General features: G+C 30.9%; 2 protein-coding genes across 3 annotated transcripts; both read left to right on the top strand.

Annotated features, from left to right (window-relative positions):
* The first annotated feature begins 422 nt into the window (after window positions 1-422).
* On the top strand, window positions 423-2,238 carry LOC100258952 (expansin-like A2). The gene is made up of 5 exons (XM_002281815.5): window positions 423-642; window positions 770-879; window positions 963-1,141; window positions 1,587-1,719; window positions 1,807-2,238. The coding sequence occupies exons 1-5, from the start codon at window positions 531-533 to the stop codon at window positions 2,050-2,052; spliced, it is 780 nt and encodes a 259-aa protein (XP_002281851.1). The 5' UTR covers window positions 423-530; the 3' UTR covers window positions 2,053-2,238.
* A 9,437-nt stretch (window positions 2,239-11,675) lies between these two features.
* On the top strand, window positions 11,676-13,513 carry LOC100264122 (cytokinin riboside 5'-monophosphate phosphoribohydrolase LOG5). Of its 2 annotated transcripts, XM_002281803.5 has the most exons (7): window positions 11,676-11,901; window positions 11,994-12,091; window positions 12,184-12,214; window positions 12,317-12,416; window positions 12,507-12,577; window positions 12,655-12,798; window positions 12,994-13,513. In XM_002281803.5, the coding sequence occupies exons 1-7, from the start codon at window positions 11,788-11,790 to the stop codon at window positions 13,123-13,125; spliced, it is 690 nt and encodes a 229-aa protein (XP_002281839.1). In that variant the 5' UTR covers window positions 11,676-11,787; the 3' UTR covers window positions 13,126-13,513. The 2 variants fall into 2 exon arrangements, with proteins under 2 accessions (XP_002281839.1, XP_010646149.1); XM_010647847.3 differs by having other exon boundaries at window positions 12,317-12,577.
* The last annotated feature ends 8,481 nt before the right edge of the window (window positions 13,514-21,994 follow it).

Genomic DNA, 21,994 nt, shown 5'->3' with positions numbered 1-21,994 from the left:
TAATAAAAAGTAAGAAACTTTAACTCTTATCTTAAGAAACTTTTATATATTTTTATTCATATTTCAAACAAATTGATAAACCCACTTTGGATATACTTTATTATACTTTTAAGAAGGGAGACAAACATTCAGAGAAGTGCCTAGTGGAAAATAAAAGCTAAGAGGAAACTTCTTTTGAAAGTGCTAAAAAAAAAAAAAATCTGTCGCCAGACAATAAAACTAGTCTTACAGCGTAAGCCTCGTGTTCTTACAGCACAGCTGTGTGCACACGCACAGAGTGAGAGAGAGACAAGAGTCGGTAAAAGAAGCCACCATCATTTTTTTCTTTTTATCTGTCCGCGTTTCCTCACTTGCCTGTCTCTTTCTTCACATCTAAGCCTTTTCAAATAAAGAAATCAAAAAACGCGCAAAATATATAGAAAACTCCATGCAATCCTTCTTTGTTGAAATGCTAACCTGTACTCCACTCTCTCCTTGTGTTCCCCATATATACCTCGCCACTCTCCTTCTCTCCTCATTCTTTGCAAAAGATGGCTATCTTTCTATGCTTCCTCTTCTTCCTCATCTCCTCTGCAACTGCCTGCGATCGCTGTGTGCACCACACCAAGGTTGCTTACTTCTCCAAAGCCTCAGCACTCTCATGTAAGAATCAAAATTTCCCTTCTGTGTAATTGTTATTGGGTTTACAGAAGGCAAATTGGGCATAGACCCGGATGAAATTTGGACGATTTGTTCACTGGGTAATCTTTGTTTTGTGGATTTGATGCAGCTGGGGCTTGTGGGTATGGCTCATTGGCGTTAGGCTTCTATGGTGGGCACCTTGCAGCTGGTGTTCCCTCACTGTTCAAAGATGGAGCTGGCTGTGGTGCATGTTTTCAGGTAGGTTAACATTTACTTTTGCCTTCATTCACCATTGTTTTTGTGTTGAAATTTTGTGGTAATTGTGAACTTCTATCCGGCAGATAAGATGCAAGAACACCACTCTCTGCAGCAGAGCAGGGACTACTGTGATATTAACTGATCTCAATCGCAACAACCAAACAGACTTTGTTCTCAGCAGCAGAGCTTTCACGGCCATGGCCAACAAGGGCATGGGCCAACAGATTCTCAAGCTTGGGCTTGTGGACGTCGAATACAAGAGGTGAGTTTGGGATAAACAAATCAAAATTTTCATTATCATTAGTCAAAAACAGATCAGTATGCCTTTTTCAAAGCATCTTTTTCTCATTCTGGTAATGGTTTTGTTACACCCACCCCATATAAAAAGGTCACCACCGCATGGCCCAGCCTTAAATGTTGTGGGTCTCCCCTAGGACACAGAGCTGAGCATATTAATTTCCCCAACGGTCCATTATCAATGCTATATATTAAGTATATTCTACAAATTATGTACCGTACACACAGCATATGCATTATGTGAAGTTGGTATTCTGTCACATTTCACCAGTTTGAACCGCAGAAACAGAGAATTCCTCTTTGGTTGTATGCATTCTTGAGTGCTTTCCTTTCCTATCTGTAACCAAATGTGACACCCCATTGTTTTAGTCATAATTTTCATTCATTTCCTTCTTGATTATATTGAGCAGGGTGCTATGCAATTACAATAAACAGAATTTAGCGATTCGGGTGGAAGAAATGAGCCAAAAGCCACATTATCTAGCAATTAAAGTTCTGTACCAAGGTGGACAGACAGAAATTGTGGGCATGGATGTAGCTCAGGTAAAGGACAAACAAACAACCCCTCTTAAATCAGAGCTGTTCATCAACCTGCAGTCTGCAGATACTAATCATGTAGATATTTTTTAGGTTGATTCATCAAGATGGACCTACATGACAAGAAACTATGGCGCAATTTGGGACACCAGTAATGTCCCATCTGGGCCACTGCAACTCAGGTTTGTAGTCACGGGCGGGTACGATGGAAAGTGGGTTTGGGCAAAGAAGGTGCTTCCTGCTGATTGGAAAGTTGGGGAGACCTATGATGCTGGAGTTCAGATCAGTGATATAGCACAGGAGCCTTGTTATCCCTGCGACAACGAAAACTGGAAATGAGGGACTTGCTGTTATTTATGTGAATACACCATAGTTCTTTGTCAATGATTCCTTGAACACACACAGGCTTATATGAAGCAGAGCATTAGATTATTTGAGAATAGAATTGGAAGAAGACTCTTTGTTACTACATCAACTTGATATTTGACACTTTCTCTACATTAATAAAAAATTTTCGTTTCTATCTTTTGATGCCCTTGTGTGAAAAATTGCTTGATGTTTCTGAATGTTTTAGAATTGAATTGAGATTAGGCACTGGTTGGAATCTGCAGCTTGATTAACCTCTCCCTTCCAAGTTTGTTGTACAACTTTGTAGCATACTACATAAACAGAGAAGGTAGATGGCATAGGGGATGGCCATGGGCCAGGCAGGCCACTGGGTGGGCTTAGGCATAGGTGGACTGAAATCCCAGGCCCTGATCAAATCTTCAGCTCATGGGGCTGTGAACCGACTACCTAAGCCTGGCCTATAGGGGTAGCCCATGGCTCTACCAAACCCTACACAAACTAGGGGTGCAACTTGGGCAGGTTGGCCCAACCTAACCCGTTTGAGTGGGGCTTGGATAATTATTTTCAATACTTAGGTTGGGCTTGAGTTAAGCTTTTTCAACACAAGATCAATTTGGATTGAGCTTAAACCAAGGTATAAATAACTCTGAGTCCAACCCAAACCTACTTAATGTTTTTATAATATTTATAAGGTATATTATCATATATAATAATATTCTTTTTTTTTTTTAGATTTTTAAGAAAAAAATCAAATTATGTAATATCATAAACTTTTTACTTTCTATTTAGAAAGATATATAAATTTACTTTTACCTTTTTTGTTATTATCTTAGAATTTTGTCCTTTTACTATTTAAATTTTGATATAAATATATAGTTAAACAAATTTAAAAATATTATAAATGGATTTTGAATTATGCAACTAGTCGATCCAAAGATAAATTGATCTTAGAGAAATAAGGTCGAATTGAGCTTAAGTTAAACACCTTAGGTTAGAGGTTGGGTTGGGCTTAGGCCAAGTATCTTGGTTAAAGTTCGGGTTAACTTGAGTTTGAGTTTATTATTTCTTAATTTGAGGTGAGCTTAGGTTTACCATCAACCCAACCAAGTAGCACCCTAACACAAACTAATAACAAAATATCTCTGTTTAAGATACATTTAGTTCACTTAATTTTCCTTAGCCCATATCTAAGTGGAAAAACTTGTAGAGCAATTGTGACACCAAGCAGGACATTTAAGGATGTAAATTTGGCCCATAGGCTCCAAGCCCAGCTCAAAATAAAAATAAATCCAAAAATAGAATGCATGGGAATTACCTTGCAAAAAGTAAGTCCAATGATTAAATGATTAGACCAAACTTTAAACTATTTTTATTGATAAACCCAATTATATTTATCAAATAGTTGGGCTTAGGGTTAGGCTCGGGCTAAGAGTTAAATCTCCAACCTAGTTTGGATATAATAAAAAAGGCCTATCTCGATTCTTGACCTAGCTAGAAATGGCTCAAGCCCAACCTAAACCCAAAACAAAGAGGTCTAAGCTCTACTTGGGTCATCTTGTTATGCCCGTTGACATACCTACTAAATCAAAAGTGGGAATACGGTGAGAATTTAGAAATTCTTTCTCCAAATTCATTCGGTGGGAATTTGGAATCATTTGAAGAATTCAAAATATAGTATAGTGATCCATTTTTTTAGGTAAAGAATGAACCGTTCTATAAACTAAACCAAAAAGATTCTCTTTATTCAAATTCTTGTACATAAAGCAAAAGGAAAGTCTCACGTCTTTTTTGTGGTTAACCTTGATTGAGATTAGTTTTGGCTTCTCATATTTCATAAAGCATACCAAAAAGTAGTGTGACTTTCTCATTGAAAGGTTCAAGGATTAGGCATGGGCTTAGCATCCATCCCTACCCTTTTTCAAATTCAACAAAGTATGTTCCACAAAAGAACCTTTGACTCGTGTTCTACTTGTTAAGCATCTAATAAATGAAAAGAGATGAGAAAAAGAGAAATTTAGAATTCTAATGCTTGCATAAAGCATATTTGAATGTATAGGATGAAAAAGGGTTAACCCAAATGGTCAAAAGTCTATTTTCCAAATGTTCATTTAGACTTGCTTTACATTTGTATGTCAAGAAAAAGTCTACCCAAAAATTATATAAAAACATGGGTATTTTATTTTATGGTAATTTTACAATACGATATAAAAAATGAAGATCAATTTGAATCAATCGTATAGGAAACACGATTCTATTTGCTTTAAGATTATAACTTAACCTATATCAAGTTCATCTATCAATATATTCAACTTGTGGTAAAAATAACTTGAGGTTGGATTAGGAATTCTTGATCGACGTCAAGCCCATGAGAAATTTGGTTTCTATGGGTTCTAGTGAGTTCTGAAATACGAAAGAAAAAAAAAAAAAAAAAAAAAGCTATAACTAATGCTCTTGTTAAAATAAGATAATTATATAAAATCTATAAAATAAAGTATTCCATAAATATATTTCAAATAATAGAACATATAATTAATTTATAATCAATATAAATAATAACTACAAACTCAAGTTTTAAATACTTCAACAATTCAATTTTTTACAAAAATTGTTTTTATGTTAGAAATTTGGTAAACATGTTTCTAGAATTAGAAAATTATGACATTTTTTGGAAGCAGTTTTAAAAACAATTCTCAAAAAATAATTTTTGAAAATAGTTCTTAAAAGTGTTTTTCGATTATTTTTAACGATAAAATTTTATTTGCAAACTCAAATATAAAAAGTAGTTGAATTGACTTATCCTCGGTGAAGTATATGCTTGTATATAATACAAAAGTTTACCAAGTATTATCCATATTTTTAACTACTAATTAGAATGCTTTGTGGAAAACAACGGAAAATATCTAAAATTTATTCTAAAAAATAACCTACCGTTGTAACTAGTTCTCAAAAATTATTTTTTTGTGAAAAGTTTGTAAAATGTATTTTTTGAGTTAGAAAATCATATTTTGTTCAAAATAGAAATAAAACTATTTTCAAGAATAATTTCCATACAAAACTTTGTTTTATGTTCTTGAAAAAAAAAATCTATTTTAATAACAATTTCAAATATTCCAAAGGTTTTATTTGAGAATATTTTAAAAAATAATTCTTCAAAAAATGATTTTTGAAAACAGATTTCAAAAATAGTTTTTCAATGGTTTTTAAAATAAAAGTCTCTTAAGAAATTTGGTGTTTTTGTTTTATATATTTCTAAATATTTTCTATTTGATTTTCAATTAGCATATTTGTAAAATTATTTTTCAAAATAATTCCTAAAACACAAATGAAAATAATTAAAATATGTTATAAAATAACATTTAGGGTATGTTTGGAAACTGTTTTTGATAATGGTTTTTTATTTTCCAAAATAAAAAAATCAAGAAACATGATATTTTCAGATAACAACTTTTAATTGTTTTTGTTGTTTCTACCTATTTTATAAAGATTCTTTTAAAAAATAATTACACAAACACGTAGAATGATTAAAAATAAAAATATTATATAAAAAAAATATTTTAAAAAATTATTTAAAATTGTTAAAGATAGGTTAAAATATGTTAAATTTTCAAACAAGATTTTGTTTTACAAAACATCAAAAAACGGTTTTCAAAAACTATTCTCCAAAAACAGATACCAAACATACCATAATTTTCATAATAAGCTATAAAAAAAACACTATTCTTTTATTAAAAAAGAAATACCATTTTTTAATCAGAAAATTTATTTTCAATTTTATCAAAAACAATTTTTAAACATTTTCAAACAATTCCTTAATTTTTCCTGGGAGACCATTCTCCCTGGCAAGTGGACATTTGTTTTCCTTGGAAAATCATTTGGATGTATGGTGGGTGGATGGAAAGGAAAAGGGTTCAATGAACTTGACCTGAGGAGGTGGCCATAGACACTAGGTCGCTATCAAGATTGGAAAGACATGGAATTAATTAAACATGTGAATTGTATGGAAAACTGTTTCCCAGTAATTCAGTTGCTGAATTTTCTGGGAAAATCATTTCCAGCGGGAAAAAAACTGAAGGAGAAATAATGACAGTTACCATGGGAAGAACGTGCCCCATATCACTTATCGAGAAATAGTAACAATAATGATCATCTATATATTTTTTTAGTTAGATATTCATAGTGCCTTGTTGGGTATCCATAGAAATGAAATTTTGATTTTTTTTAATTTTATTTTCAGGTTTCAAATTTTTAATAAAAAAGTGTTATAATATTGAATAAGTGGGTGTAAGGGTGTAAATAAGGTTGATTCGATCGGTTTTTAGATAAAAAATGAACTGAATCAATATAATGGGTTTTATATATGATAAAAAATCAACCGATTAGAGTTAAAGTGAAAAAATTGAACCAAACCAAACTTTTTAAGGTGGTTTGGCTTGGTTTCCTTGGATCGATATTGATCTAATCCAATAATTTTTTTTTAATCTTAAACCTGGTTATAGATTTGTATTTTTTTTTTTTTTTTTTTTGTCCATATCTCATTCATTTGAGTTTATATTAAATCTTAAATTTGATTTATTTTTAAAATGAATTGAAACCAACTTGGATTTGATATTAAAAATACATAAAAAGTATTTAAAATTAATTTCATCATAATATAAAAACAATAAATTACTTTAATAGAATCTAATATAAAAAATTATCAAATATCAAACAATTATATAAGTTTTAATATTTAAAATTAATTTCATCATAATATAAAACGATGAATTACTTTAATAGAATCTAATATAAAAAATTATCAAATATCAAACAATTATATAAGTTTTAAAATATTGTTTTGATTAAGCAAATCGAAAACTGAACTAACTAATCGATTTTTAAAATTCTCAAATCAAATTAACCTTTTTTTAAAAAAAAAAAATTGAACTAATATGATCGCTTTTGATTTGTTTGGATTGATTTGTTGGTTTTTTCGGTTTTGCTTACACTCTTAAATGGGTATTTTGTAAACCAACTTAATACATTAATGAAGTATAATTGGTAACATAACTTAATAGTGTGACTTAAAATTCAAAACAACTTTAAGTAATGAGTAAAAATAATTAATTTATTCTTAAATCTATGTGGATGTTTGATAAATCAACTTAATAATTTAAAGTGACTTAATAATTTAATATAAATTATTAAGTATATTTAGGTGGTGTTTGTTTTTTTGACTTTTTGTTAAAAACCATTTAGTTTTACAATTTAGGTTGTTTGTTTTTTTATTTTTTCATGACTTATTATAAACTTTTTACTAAATAAAAAAAGTCAAAATATGTGGCTTTTTCTAAATAGAAAAAATAACATAATGGTTTTTTTTTTTACTTTTTAATACTTAATAGAAATAAAATACTACAAAAACAAACAACCTAATATTTAATACAATTAAGTATTAAGGTTCTATTTAGAATTAAGTAAAAAAACAAACACCACCATCAGTAAAATAACTTAATGGTTTGATTTAAAATAAAAAATAAACAATTTTAAGTAATAAATAAAAATAATTAATTTATTCTTATATTTATATTTTTATTTTACTTTTTATCTTTATTTGCCCTAATTACTCAATTTTTTTTTGTCATAATTATAATTTATAATAATAAATATGTCGATTTAATGATTTAAAATAAGTTTTAAATTAATTTTATCAATGTTCACACTTAAAATAAGAAATAAGTGATAAGTTTTTAGTGAATCGCTTAAATATAATTTAACTTAAAATCCTCTTAAATCATTAAATAAAAAGTATTAAGTTTTATCAAACTCGTCTTTATTTATTAAATATAACTCAACATGTTTGATCTTTATAATTCTATATTGAAATTACAAAAAAAATAAAATTTAATAAAAAATATCAAATTATCCCAAGTTTGGAAATTGTAATATAAAAAAATTTATAAATTTAAAAACAAAAAATATGAACCCTTCTTATATATATATTTTTTTATCTTTGAAATTTTTTGAAATTTAAGGTAGTATTGAATTTTTTTTACATAATTTTTAAAATTAATATAATTTTAAATTTTACAATTATTCTCTATTTTAAAATAAAAAATTATCCCATCATAAGCAAACATAAAATTTTCATTCTACTTTAAAAAAATTGGAGAAGTGGGCTTGTAATTGAGCACAAGTTATCCACGTGTCCCTTCTTCTATGATACTTTCTTGCACTATTAGGTGACGATATCACAACACAGATGAATCCAAATGATGACCATATATCGGATCGACTGGATCAAAATGATCGTACGGCCGAGGATGAGCACGAGTCCCAAGGTTTGAAAAGCAGAGCAACTCTGTGACGGCGCCATCCACACGATCAGATCCTGGCCGTTGGAATGACATCGGAAATACCAGATATTGGAACTCAAACCGGTGGTGTTAAGGTGGAGGGTACGCCGCAGTGACACGAAAACATTCCTCTGGTGGCTATGCGCTGTGGCTACAGGGGATTGGCATCTTGGCATTAAAAGCATGTCACAGTGCCTTTTCTCTATGCCGGCGTGAGTTTTAGTAATTATTTTTTTATTTTAAATTTTAATTATAATTAGAAAAAATTAATTCGTAAATAAATATTAATTAAAGGAGTTTAAATGAAAGGGAAAAAGAAAGAGAAGGGAGGCGCATTGAATTGGGAAGTGAAAGAGACAAGTAGGCAGAGATGGCGTGTGAGTCGGCCATCACATCTCTAGAAAGAGTAGAAGAAAGGAGAGAATTGATTTGGGGACACGCCTTTTCTGTTCGCCCAAACGGTGAAACCTAATAGGCGAAGGTGGAAGGCCGAAGGCCGAAGACTTGACTACACACACCCATCGCCCGTCGCCCATCTCCTACAGCCTATCGCCCATCAGCCACGGATGTAACTCCAACGTTGAGTCATGTCCTTGATTTTGGGTTTGCAGTTTACTTTTTAAGAGATGATGGGAGGAGATCAGGGTGAGTCGTGACGCTCTTCCTCGTTCCTCCTCCTCTTCTTAATCAAATCCGATGTAGCTTTCACCCCCACATTTATTATTGTGCCCACTTTCTGCTTGTAAAAATGCATTTTATTAATTATGATTATATTTGAGTTGCGTGAGCGTGAGGAATGGAAGTTGGAAGTTGGAAGCAAAAGTGATAGAATGAAAAAGTGTGGTTTTGGTGAATGGGAGAGTATCAATAGTTTTAAATATTTGAATTAAGGAGATGGATGAGAGATGATGGGAGCCTGAGCCAATCATCAAGCTGCTGCAAACTGCAACCCCCCATTTGCCTATTGCCTAAGCTTAATTAGGTCATAGCCCACCACCTAGCCACCTAGCACCTACCTCCACCACCCTCATAGAGCACTCTTCTCACTTCTCAATGCTTCTTAGGAAAACAAACCCCAAATATTTGTGATGCTAACCTTGATTTGATGCTGATGTCTTGCACGTGTACTTCCCCCACCTCTCTTCTCATATTCCACCCTTTCTACTTTTTCCCCCCATTTTCCTGAGAAATATCTACATTAATCAGGCTTGGCAACTGAATAATTTTTTTTTTTTATCTGTTTTTAGTTATTTTCACTGATGATTATTTTTAAAAATAACAATATAAATAAAAAAGGATTAAAATAAAATACTGATATAAAATTTATATTATTTTTAAATATATTAAAAATATTTTAGGTTTTTAAACAAATTTTTATTTTATATTTCAAAACTATTTTCGAAATAAGTTACCTAATAAACTATAAATTAATTAATGCATCTCAATCACTTAGACACCCTAGTGATTTTTGAGATTTATTTATTTATTTATTTTACATAAGTTCATTCTCAAAATAGTTCTTCAACAAATTAGTGCCTCTTATTTAGTTGATATCCATGTCATAAAACCATTTAAAAATCTGTTTAGACATATTTAAAGTCATATTCATTAATGATTTTGACCATTTAAAAAAAATCAAAACCATAATTACCAACAATAATTTTATGATAAGATACACTAATTTAGAAATTATTTTGAAAATAAGGTTACATTGTGGATTTTTTTTTTTTTAAAGAAATCATTTTTGCCCAAAATTCTATTTTCCCTCTATTTTATTTTCAATATTTTTTTAATACCTAACTAGTTTCTAATAATAATTCTTAATTATTTTTAATTCAAGGGTTTATTTATTATTTATTTATTTTTCCCCAAAGTAGTAGCATTACGTGATTGAAAAGGAATATGATCAAAAGTTCTATTTTTATTTTTTATCCTAGTAAAGATCATTTTGACTTTGAACTCCAAATTTGTATAGTGGGCACGAAGAAAATGGAAGCTTAGTGAATTGGCATACACCAAGTGTCATTGGGATGATGGTGGGTTTTGAGATGATTAAGGGCTCTGCATGATACCAAAGAGACAAAAATTGGGTTGTGTTTTGAATAGAGAAATTAGGGGCATTAAGCATAGTTTTCATAATTTTTTATGCACCCCTTTAAGTAGTTTTTGAATTAAGACTAAGGCATATTCAACTACGATAAAGAAAAAAGTAAACCTTCTTTTTTCAATGTTATTCATATTGACCGGATTCATCGAATTCCTTTATCATCATTCACTTCATAAAATGTTAAAAAGAACTTAAAAGTTTAAGTAACGACAATGAACTTAAGACTTTAACAAATGATGAGATTAAATTATTAAAGACGTCATTTGTGTTATTTATATAAGTGGATTGAATCTTTTGTCAAAGTTACAAATAATGTTATTTAAATTAATCAAGTTCATTGAATTCTCATACCAGACAAAAAAAAAACATTCTTAATTTTATATATCATTGCACTATTTGTCGGTGTCTGTATTAACTTACAAATTAACAAATCCTATTAACATCGTCTTATCAATCAAGTTCACTAAATTCCTCTATCAAATTTAAAAATATTCTAATATTTGCTTAATCTCATATTAATTATCACTATCTTTATCAGTTTGCAAATCGATAAAGCCTTTCAACATCTGAACTATCTTTGGTGACTTACAGATCAAAAAATCCTTTCTACATATTAATTATATTTCAAATTTAAAGTATAATATAATTTCTTCTCAATGCAATCCCACCACAAAAAGTCAAAATCTATCTCGTGTACAAAAGTCAACATTTTACTATGACTTTGTCACATCTTAATATCATCCATTAATCCTACAATAAAAATTAATATAATAAAAAAATATTATTTAATTCTATTATCCTCTATCACCACCTATCATAATTTAAGATAATACAAAGATTGATAAAAGAAAAAAAAATTAATAGAAAATATTTTGAAAAATTGAGGCTAGAAAGGCTTTGGGCTAGGATGGGCCAACTCTCTCATGAGTCAACTCATTATCCAGGCCCTAGCCAAGTTTTGAACCAAAATTACATTCCTACCCTTGTAAATAAAAATAGACATATATATACAATCCAATTTTACAAATATTTTTTTAAAAATTATTTTTTATTTTCTTCCAAAAATTAAATGAGTAAAAAAAAAAAAAGTTAAAAAAGTAATCTGTGGAGTCTTTCTATATATGCATATATAGTGCATAGATGTTATATTCTTCCTTGTCCTTCGTGTTAAAAAGCTTGTAGGCCCTGGTTGTGGCTTGCCCCACCCACAATCTTTTCTCTCTATATATCTACTGCTCCGTAGTGTTTGAATACCTAACAGCTCACCACCAAGAGTCCGCCGTAGTCATGGAGGAGAAGGTTGTGTATTCCAGATTCAAGAGTGTCTGTGTCTTCTGTGGAAGCAGCACTGGCAAGAGAAACTGTTACAGAGATGCCGCCGTTGAATTAGGGCAAGAGCTGGTACACTCTCACCGCTTCGAACCCATTTCTTTTGCTTGTTTTCTTGTGCATGTTTTCTGAAGATTTTTTTGGTTTTGGGGTGTTGTGTGAAGGTGGCGAGGAGGCTGGACCTTGTGTATGGAGGTGGGAGTATTGGCTTGATGGGTCTGGTTTCTCAAGCTGTTCATCGTGGTGGAGGACATGTTCTTGGGTAAATGCTTTGTATTTTGATCTGGTTTTGTGTTATTTTTGTTGTTTTTCACGATATATTGAGGATTTTTTGTTGATTTTTGGGCTCTCCAGGATCATTCCCAGAACTCTGATGTGCAAAGAGGTGATAAAACTCATCTGGGTTTCTTCTGCTTCTGATATTTTCTGCATTGTAGGGTCTTTTAGTTTCGACATCTCTCAAAATGTTTGTTTTGTGGAGCCACAGATAACAGGAGAGACGGTTGGAGAGGTCAGGCCTGTGGCCGACATGCACCAAAGAAAAGCAGAAATGGCCCGCCATTCTGATTGCTTCATTGCCTTACCAGGTCCCCATTTGCATAAACTGAAGCTACACTTTACTCTTTGTTTTCAATTCATTTCACATGAAACCAGCAACACCCTTCTGGCTTTTTCAGGTGGGTATGGAACTCTAGAGGAATTGCTGGAAGTCATCACCTGGGCACAGCTCGGAATCCATGACAAACCAGTGAGCCAAAATCCGAAACCATTAAGAATAACCTCCCAAGATTTTGATTCTCTAAGCTTTTCTCTGAAAATCTGCAGGTGGGTTTGCTCAATGTGGATGGCTACTACAACTACCTGCTCACCTTCATTGACAAAGCAGTGGATGATGGCTTCATCAAGCCTTCACAGCGCCATATCATTGTGTCAGCTCCAAACGCCAAAGAGCTAGTCCAAAAGCTTGAGGTGGGTCTTGAGCAAATAACACCCAGTTTCTTTTCTCTTCCTTTTCTTTTTCTTTTTCTAAATCTTGGATTAAAACATAAGTGGAAAAGACAATCCGGAGATGAAGAGAGAGAATCTGGTCAGGTTACCATATTGATCTTTATCTCAGTGATGTTGTTTCCTTATGAATGATGATTCTGCCTTGGTTTTGATTAGGAGTACGTGCCTGTGCATGATGGGGTCATTGCAAAGGCGAGGTGGGAGGTTGAACAACAGCAGCATCAGCAGCAGCAGCAACAGCAGGTGGGGTTCAATGCCACTACTTTGCAGACTGAGGTAGCTCTATAAAGAGAGACATTCAAGAATGCAGAAGAAAGAAAGTAGGGGGAAAAAAGGTGTTTTGGGGTCTATCCTTTTGCTCTGATTTTGGGTTTTAGGTGGGGAGATAAAGAGAGGAAATCAACAGTTTGAAAAATGTGCTTTTTTGTAAAGTGGGGAAAGAAACTACTTTTTTTTTTTTTTGGGTTTTCTTTGTTTTATGTCATTCTAATCTTACTGGTGGGGGGCTAAGCTAAAGCTTTGTATTTTCTGCATGGATTGGGCTTGTACATAAAGATATATATTCTAAGAAAGAACAAGAAGCAAAATCCAAAAGTTGTAGCAGCTTTATTCTCAATTGCAAATGCTAGCCTATGAGCACATCCATGCCTTTAGCTGTGGTGGTGCCAGTTTTTAAGGTACTGTTATGTGGTGTGTGATGATGATGAGTTATGGCCATTTCCACTGTTATCTGGGCCTTGAAAATTAGTGGGGGTGTGAGTTTTCTGGCCAATTTGTAGACCACTTTTACTACCAACCTTGTGTTTGCTTGACCTTTTCTCAGTAATCAGATTCTACCCGAAAACAAAAACAAGGAAAAAATGAAAAAGAAATGGAGTGATGATCAGAGAGTAGTACTGATACAGCTCATTGCAGGGACAGGGATTTTTGAACTGTAGCTGGGGGCGGTTTGTTTGGTGCTCCTGAAAAGCACTGGAGAGAGAGAGACAGAGAGAAAGTGTGTGTGGTGAGGGAGAGTTCCAAATGATGGTCTGAAAACGAAAAAACTGACCAATCATGGATACCTAACGAACTACCAAAGGCTGCCTTTCTCTATATCTTTTTCTCAATCTTTTTTCCTCCATGCCCACCTCAATAAAATATAATAAAAGCTCTTCCACACCATCCATGGCCCTCCTCTGACCTCTCTCACTTTGTCACCAGTCACCAGACTCACCACTCATAATTTCAGTGTACAAACCCTAATCTCAGAGCCAAATTAACATTTCGTCTTCTGGGTCAGATTAAGGCCTTTTCTTTTTTCATTTTTTTTTGAGTTACTGGTTTTTCTGCAACCCATGGGCATTATCCATGCGTTCACCGATTGGGCAAATAGTCTTCCATGTGAACCCAATACTTTCATGTTAACATTGACCCACATTTTCATCACTTTTCGCAGCCAAGCTCACCACTGCAACTGCCATCTCTCCTCAGTCAAACTCACTCCATCTCTGGCTTTCCCAAAATAAATCTAACCAACATCTCCCATATGTGCCATTTTTGGCTGAAATTAGCCTTTTGGTTTGGCCAACAAAATACACAAATTTGGCCACTGTTGAAATCAATTTGAAACCAAATTTGGAAAATGTAGTTCATGTGAAAAAAAAAACCCATTTAGAAATTATGATTTTAGTATAAATTCAAAAATTTGCATCTTCAGATCAATGATTTTACTACCTATAAAATAAGAAATTGTATCTAGAAACTTCTAAGATTTTCATAAAAGCCTCTTTTATAGATCTGGTTTGGAAACTATCATTTTTTAAAAGAAAATTTTGAAAGGTAATTATGTGACTCCTACTTAATTGTTTTAAAAGACATCTAAAACATATACTTGCTCAGCCAAAAGGTTGAATTTGACCTACTTTTCCACTTTTGCCTTTAAAAGGGTACTTTCTTTCAAAAAAATCAAGTGTTGCAACCTCTTACAGTACATAGATGATTGATTGCCTTGGGGGGAAAGATGTGGTTAATGAAGATTGGTAAAACTTTCACATGGACACATCCATAATTGGGCATTACTGTCATGGGCTCAAACACTAAAGGAACATTTTGATAATATTTTAAGAATAAAGTATAGGAAAATGAAATGAAAATGACCCTAATCCCAAGTGTGATGAGCTAACTTCAACCAAGTTCTGCAGCATTTTTCAATAGTCATATAAGTTTGTTTTTATGTGTTTTTGTTTTTTCAAAAAGAAATTATCAAATATCTTTTCGAATCTCGAAAACAATTCCATGAAGGCTTTAGTTTTTGGCATATGGATATGGGACCATTAGGTGGTTGAGGAAAAGTCATACAGAGTCATATGCTATGAACCTCTGGTTGCCAAAAGGAAAATGAAGCCATCAAAAGTCTACTGTATAAACTGCAGTTGGATGACTGGTTCAGTTTATAAACTACTAGGCCTGTTATTTCAATGGCTTTTCTTCTTTTGGGCCCTCTTTTTCTAAAAGGGTTATCAATTTGGGCTCTGTCCTTTGTCCTGCTTTCACAGTTGATCATATTCTTTGGAAAAGGCAATGATGATAGGTGGGGAAAATTTTTGAGATAGGGGCATGGTGATGGTACAGTTACATTGTATTATCTGTTTTCCTTCTTGGCTAGTGACCCTGACCCATTCAAAAACCAGTAATCCAGCTTATTACAATTAGGGTTTTTTCTCCCTTATCAATGTTCAAAGTTCAAAGTTCAAACTTTAAACCATTTCCTCCTCTAGCAATGATTGTGCTTGAGACCCTTACACCCTGTTTTTTAAATATGGTAATAGACTCTTTCAAGTGTTAATAAGTTTGAAATAGAATTTTGAAATATCGGTTTGATTCGATCTTTATCAGTTAAACAACAAACACGGGAATCAAAGACTGAATCGGTAAAATCAATTGTCAAAATTCTTAAATAGAATCAATCTTCCTGATTGTTAAAAATCAAGTTGATTTGTTAGGTTTTGATAAGGTTGAATTGATTTTTTTTTTTTCACTTATACTTCTACACCTGATTTACCTTTAGGGCAAGTTATGAAACTCAAGGAGACTCATGATAAGTTAGTAGCACTTACAAAAGCAAGTGATGACTCATTTTACATGTATGAATATGTTTTGAAACCGTGAATGATAATATCTACTTAGGTGTCATCCATGGTATGGGTCACTCTAAGCTACCCATGAGTCTCATGGGGCCATGACCTCCTCATCTTGTCTCCATGGGAAGGGTCCTAAGGGTCAGTTGGCCCAAAGCAATACTAGTTCTAGTCATATGTAACCTTTCTTTGTATCCTCCTCCATTTTTGTCTCTTAAACCTGTCCATATAACCTAATCTAATCTAACCCAAAACCAATATTCACCAAGTCTGGTTGTTAAGTTCTAGACTCAGCCCAGAAAGCAATGGGTGAGACCAAATGGCATATGTTAGAACTCCCCAGTGGGCTAATCTTGATGGGTTTATTCCCTTTTCTATACTCACTCTGTCTTGTCCATATGTACAAGGAGCTGAGCCCACTTCTCACTAGAAGGAAGGGAGTGGAAAATTGAAAGAGAATGCCAGAGAAACTGCTGAACAGGTTTTCTTAACCTTTTGGCAGGTCACTTTCAAGGGATTTCAAAACCAAGAAACCCCCAAGAGAACTAGTCCAATTCTTGATTGATTTTTTTTTTCCCTTCTTTTTTCAGTAGCTGCTCAAGCTCTAAGGTTGCTAATGATCTGGGGGAGCAATCAAATGTGTTCACCCTAATTTTTACCCTAATTGAGATTGATTATGAGGCCTTCATTGAACAAATTCAGATTGAGCTTGGTGTTTGCAGCCCTACTGGTGAGGCCATGGTTGGAAGTCTACTAGCTAAGTTCATAATCAATGTTGCTTAATTTAGTGCTCCTTTAGGTACGCTTCTTGTTTTCCATTTTAAAAAAGAAATATTTGGTTAAAAGGGATGAAATAATCCCCAAAATGGGAAATCTAACATTTCCCATGTTTTGTCTAGAAAAATAATCAATTTTTGATATAAATACTATTTTCTATTTTAAGTATTTACATGTCGGTTTTAAAAGTAAAAGTTATTTTTATAAGAAAATAATGATGATATTTTTGTTCAAATGATGCTAAAAAAGGATGGGAGGTTAAATTTCAAAAATTGGGTTTTAAGATGTCTTTTTAATCAAATAACCCTTTAAAAAATATAACATGATAGTAACTTAGATATAATATATAAGAACTTTGAAACTTGCTTTAAAAAAAAAAAATTTTTTTTAAAAAATTTTAAAAGAAATTTATAAGGAGATAAGATAAGTCCATATTTTTTTTATATAAGAGTTACTATTATTTTTTATTTTTAAAATAAAAAAATAAAGTGTATTCAAACGATTAATCAACTCCAAACCACGATTAATGTTTCCAATTAGATGATCATACAATATCAAATAATGGTTATCCATCACTCTCTATGCACATGAATGCAATGAGCTAATTTCATTTTCTCGTGATGTTTACTTCTTTGTAGGCCAGTAGACATAGATATATAGCTGTCCCCTTTTTTGGACTCGGTCTTTCTAAAAATCGATGAAGGATATCTAAACAAAATCAAAAAAATAAATTTTTAGAAACTTTTCAAGATACGCTCAAACAAGAAAATAAATTAATATATTATGGGAGTAAAAGTACCAATTGAAGAATAAAATTGTATATTTATATGAATACTTTATAAAATTAAGAGTATTTATATATAATAAAATTATTAATTAAAGTATTTATTTTAAGGAAGGAAAGAGGGGAATCAAATTATTATGCCTTTATGCTTATAATTCTAACAAGACTTTGGAGTTGACTCCTTCAAAAAACATGCCAACTAGCATATGGGCCAGTGGAAAAACTTGATCAACAACCATGTTGCTGACAACCCAGTGGAACTCATGTGGGACTTGCACATGACACAGAGGAAACAACTATGAAAAGACCCCAAAAAGATGGGGAAGATTCCAGGAAATTGCAAGGAAAGCTACTCTGAAAGTAAAATGATTTGTCCTACAAGAAGACCCACCCACCCTCTGTAAACAGCAGTGCCGATAGGGAACTAATACAAAAACTAAACAATCAAGGAACTTAAAAAAATTGGAGATAGTGGTCACCTACCTAAACAGGAAAGACTTGTTGAAGTCTTTGGAGGAGACTTCCAAGTCAAAACTCTGTCCTTTTCCCTCACATTATGGCATGAATAAGTGGGGAAGCAACGCGGCTATTGCTTTGCCAATCACCCATATTGAAATTCTCTCCTTTTGTTTAAGTTTCAATGCATTAATTTACACTTAACAAATTGGGAAATGGTTGTTGGGTTTCAGGTTGTGTCAAAGACTGAAAATCATTAGTTCTAACACTTGGGTTTTGAGTTATTTTTTGTTGGGAAATTGGATTCAAAAGTAGTGAGTTAGTGGGGTACTTTTGATTCTTTCTCACTTTTTAACAAGCAAGGGGTGATATTAAATTGGATTCCTTGGCTTTTGCTTTACTTGATGTTGTAATTTAGAGCTTTCTACCTAACAAATTTTGTGGGGCTTTGCTTCCTTTTTTTTTTTTTTTTTTTCCAAAACAACCTAAAATTTTATGTTTAATTTGGATTTTTTTTCTTTTTTATGTTGCAATTTGTAGAGCCTTTCTACAATTCTACCAACCAAAACTTTGTGGGGTTTTGCCCCCCCTTATTTTTTTTTTAGAATAAATTAAAATTTTATGCTTAATTCATATTTTGAAAAGCATAGGAGAAAGAAAATAGACAAAAAAATGATAAAAAGGTTTAAGGTTTGTTTAATAACTGTTTTCGAGAATAATTTTTTGTTTTTTCAAAAAAATAAAAAAACATATTTAATAATTAAAAATTGTTTTCTATTTTGAGTACATCTTTTAGTTATTTTTTGAAAATTGTTTTAAAAAATAGTTATACAAACACGCAGAATAATTAAAAATAAAACATAAAATTTAAAATTTATTTTTAAAACATATTTAAAAATATTAAAAATATTTCAAATTTTCAAATATATTTTTATTCTATAAAACAAAAAACATAGGACAAACCTCTTTTTTTTTTTTTTAATTTAAAAAATTTAAAATTTCTTATATGTGATAATATATGAATTTTAAAATCATTTTTATTATATTTAATTTTTTTTTTAAACTTTTTTTTGACCAAACAAAATAAGAGACCTTAGATCCCTTCAAATCCAAATCAGGCCTTGGGCTCTCCTAATGTGTTATTTTGTACAAAAACTAGGCAAATTTCTTGTCTCAGGCCAATAGACACCATTTACAACAGTTGGACTCATCTATTTGTCTTTGCTTAGATACCAATTTTTTTTGTAAGACTTGGTTTTCATTCATGACCACACAAAATTTTTAGAACGGGAAATTTCGTATTATTGTACTAAGGAAAATTCCAATCAAATTGAAAGTCACTTTATAGATACTACGCGTCCTATAAGACCAAAGACTTCCACTTTTTCTATTTTGTTTGTTTGTTTATTTATTTAAAGATATTAATTTTAAAATTAAAGTATAAAGCATGATAAGTGTGTGAAAAGATTGAAATAAATGAATTTATTAGTGTTAAATATTATGTCTCATGTGACCAAAAAGTAGAAAGGACGATAACTCATATAATTGAGACGCGTTTCAAAGTCATAAAGTTAAATAGATTCCAAGCTGAAGCAAATAATATTTACATATTTTGTTTGAATTTTTTTTTTAAATATTTTCATTTTTTCAAGATAAACCAATACATAATAAGTTACCCGTCGTAAGTACGCACATGTGTTTTAAAATTTTGAAATTTGATAGATTCAAAGCATGTCTTATATGCCTGTGTGGGTAAGAAATTTTAATTTTTTTTTCTTCATATTTTACATAACATATCAACATTTTGGATTTATTTTTTAAAAATTTTTCGATCTAAACATAACTTCCTTACTTACAATAAATATTTACTGGTTATAAAGATTTAAAAGATTTAAGGATGTTTGTATTTTTACCTTTTTACTAAAAGTCATTTACTTGCATATTTTATGTTGTTTGTTTTTTTATTTTATTATAAATTTTTATCCAAATATAAAAAATCAAAATATTTGATTTTTTTAAATGAAAAAAATTACATTTTAATACTTAATAAAAATAAAATATTATAAAAACAAACAAACTAATACTTAACTTTATCGAGTACTATTTAATTTTAAATTCTATTTAAAATTAAGTAAAAATAAATAAATATAGTCTAATTGTGTTAAGTAAAACTTAATACTTTATTTAAAATGACTTAAAGTAAAAATTAAGTAGTATTATTAAATAATAAATTTATGAGAGAAGCCAGGGAAATAAGAGACCTAACATAAAATCGAATCTTTTTGAGAAGACAAAGAATAGATTTTGAGAACACTTTCAAAAAATAGGTCAATGATATTTATTTTAAAATGAAAGTCTTTTTAATAATTTAGAATGTTTTCAACCCCATTTATGTTTCCAAAATTTCTTAAAAACAATTTTATTTATAACAAGTAAAAATAATTAAAAATAATTCAACTATGTTTTCAAAAAACATCCAATTTTCATAACAAGTTTTCAAAAAATCATTTTTTGTTTTTTGAGTATGGAATAGAAAATCATTTTAAAAAATAGCATTGAAAGAGGCTTAAAGTAACCCATTTTAACTAATAAATTATTTATAGGGTTATTTGAGTAAAAGGCCTTTCAAAACCCAATTTTTTAAATTTAACCTCTCACCCTTTTTTGGCATCATTTGGACAAAAATACCCTCATCATTTTTTTTAATAAAAATAACCATTTCTTTTACAACTTACATGTAAATACTTAAAATATAAAAGGATATTTATATAAAAAAAATTGGTTATTTTTCCAAAAAAAAAACATGGGAATGGTTAGATTTCCGATTTGGGGATTACTTCATCCTTTTTAACCAAATATTTCTTATTTATAACATTAAAAAATCTGTAATATTAAATTATTTTATTAGATATACTTAGAGTTCGTTTGATAGTGATTTTAAAAAATACTTCTAATATTTTTAATACTTTAAAATTTTTATCATTCAAGTGTTAAAATTATTAAAAACGTTTTTTCAGAATTACTATTACACACATTTTTAAAACCCATTTGACAGTGATTTTAAGAAGTGCTTTTAACTTTTTTAACATTTGAAAATTTTTATCATTCAAATGTTTGAAATATTTTTTAAAATAAGTACTAAATGTACTCTTAATGTGTTTAATAACTTAGAGTGTGTTTGATAGTAATTCTAAAGAATGTTTTTAACTATTCTAACTCTTAAATGATAAAAAATTTCAAGTATTAAAAATATTAGAAGCGTTTCCTAAAATCACTGTCAAATGGACTCTTAATTTAAATAATTTAAAGTGTATTTGATAGTAATTTTAGGAAATGTTTATAATCTTTCTAACCTTAGAGCCCCGTTAGAGTGTTTTTACATTTTTTAACACTTTTTTTTATCATTTAAGTGTTAGATAGACTAAAAACGTTTTTTAGAATCATTATCAAACGCAACTTTAGAAATTTTATCTTTCAAATATTAAAAAAAATTAGAAATATTTTCTAAAACCATTAGCACTCTTCATGATATTAACTCAATAAATTAATTTACCAAACACCCTTTAATGACCCGGTCAAGATATTCCCGACAAGATATTGATGCAATCCAGTGGAAAATGAAGATGAGGAGGTGCTTGGAATTTCATTAGCAATTGATTGGAAAAAGAAAGAAGTCTTGTCTTCATTTTTACCCATTCTTCACACGAATAACAACAAAGAATATAATAATGAAAATAAGAAAAAATTTGATAACATTATGGTAAGCTAAGTCTAGAACTTATTGGACCGAAAAATTGACCAAGTCTTCAAAATGGGAGTCATGGGGAAAAAATAATAAAAGTTTTTCTTGACTGTAAATGAACATAATGATAAATGAGAGCCCATTAAGTGGTATGACTGATTCAATGTGATGATACCAGAATGAATAAGACTTTCCATCTTTGAAAGGGAATATCAAATTCTGTGGAAGAGAATTTTACACAATGGAAAAATCCCGATTGGAATTTTCCAGGTAAACTCC

Source organism: Vitis vinifera, chromosome 3, assembly GCF_030704535.1.
Source record: "Vitis vinifera cultivar Pinot Noir 40024 chromosome 3, ASM3070453v1".
Taxonomy (NCBI): Eukaryota; Viridiplantae; Streptophyta; class Magnoliopsida; order Vitales; family Vitaceae; genus Vitis; species Vitis vinifera.
The sequence above is the reverse complement of the archived record's forward strand: the minus strand, read 5'-3'. Positions and strand labels throughout refer to the sequence as shown.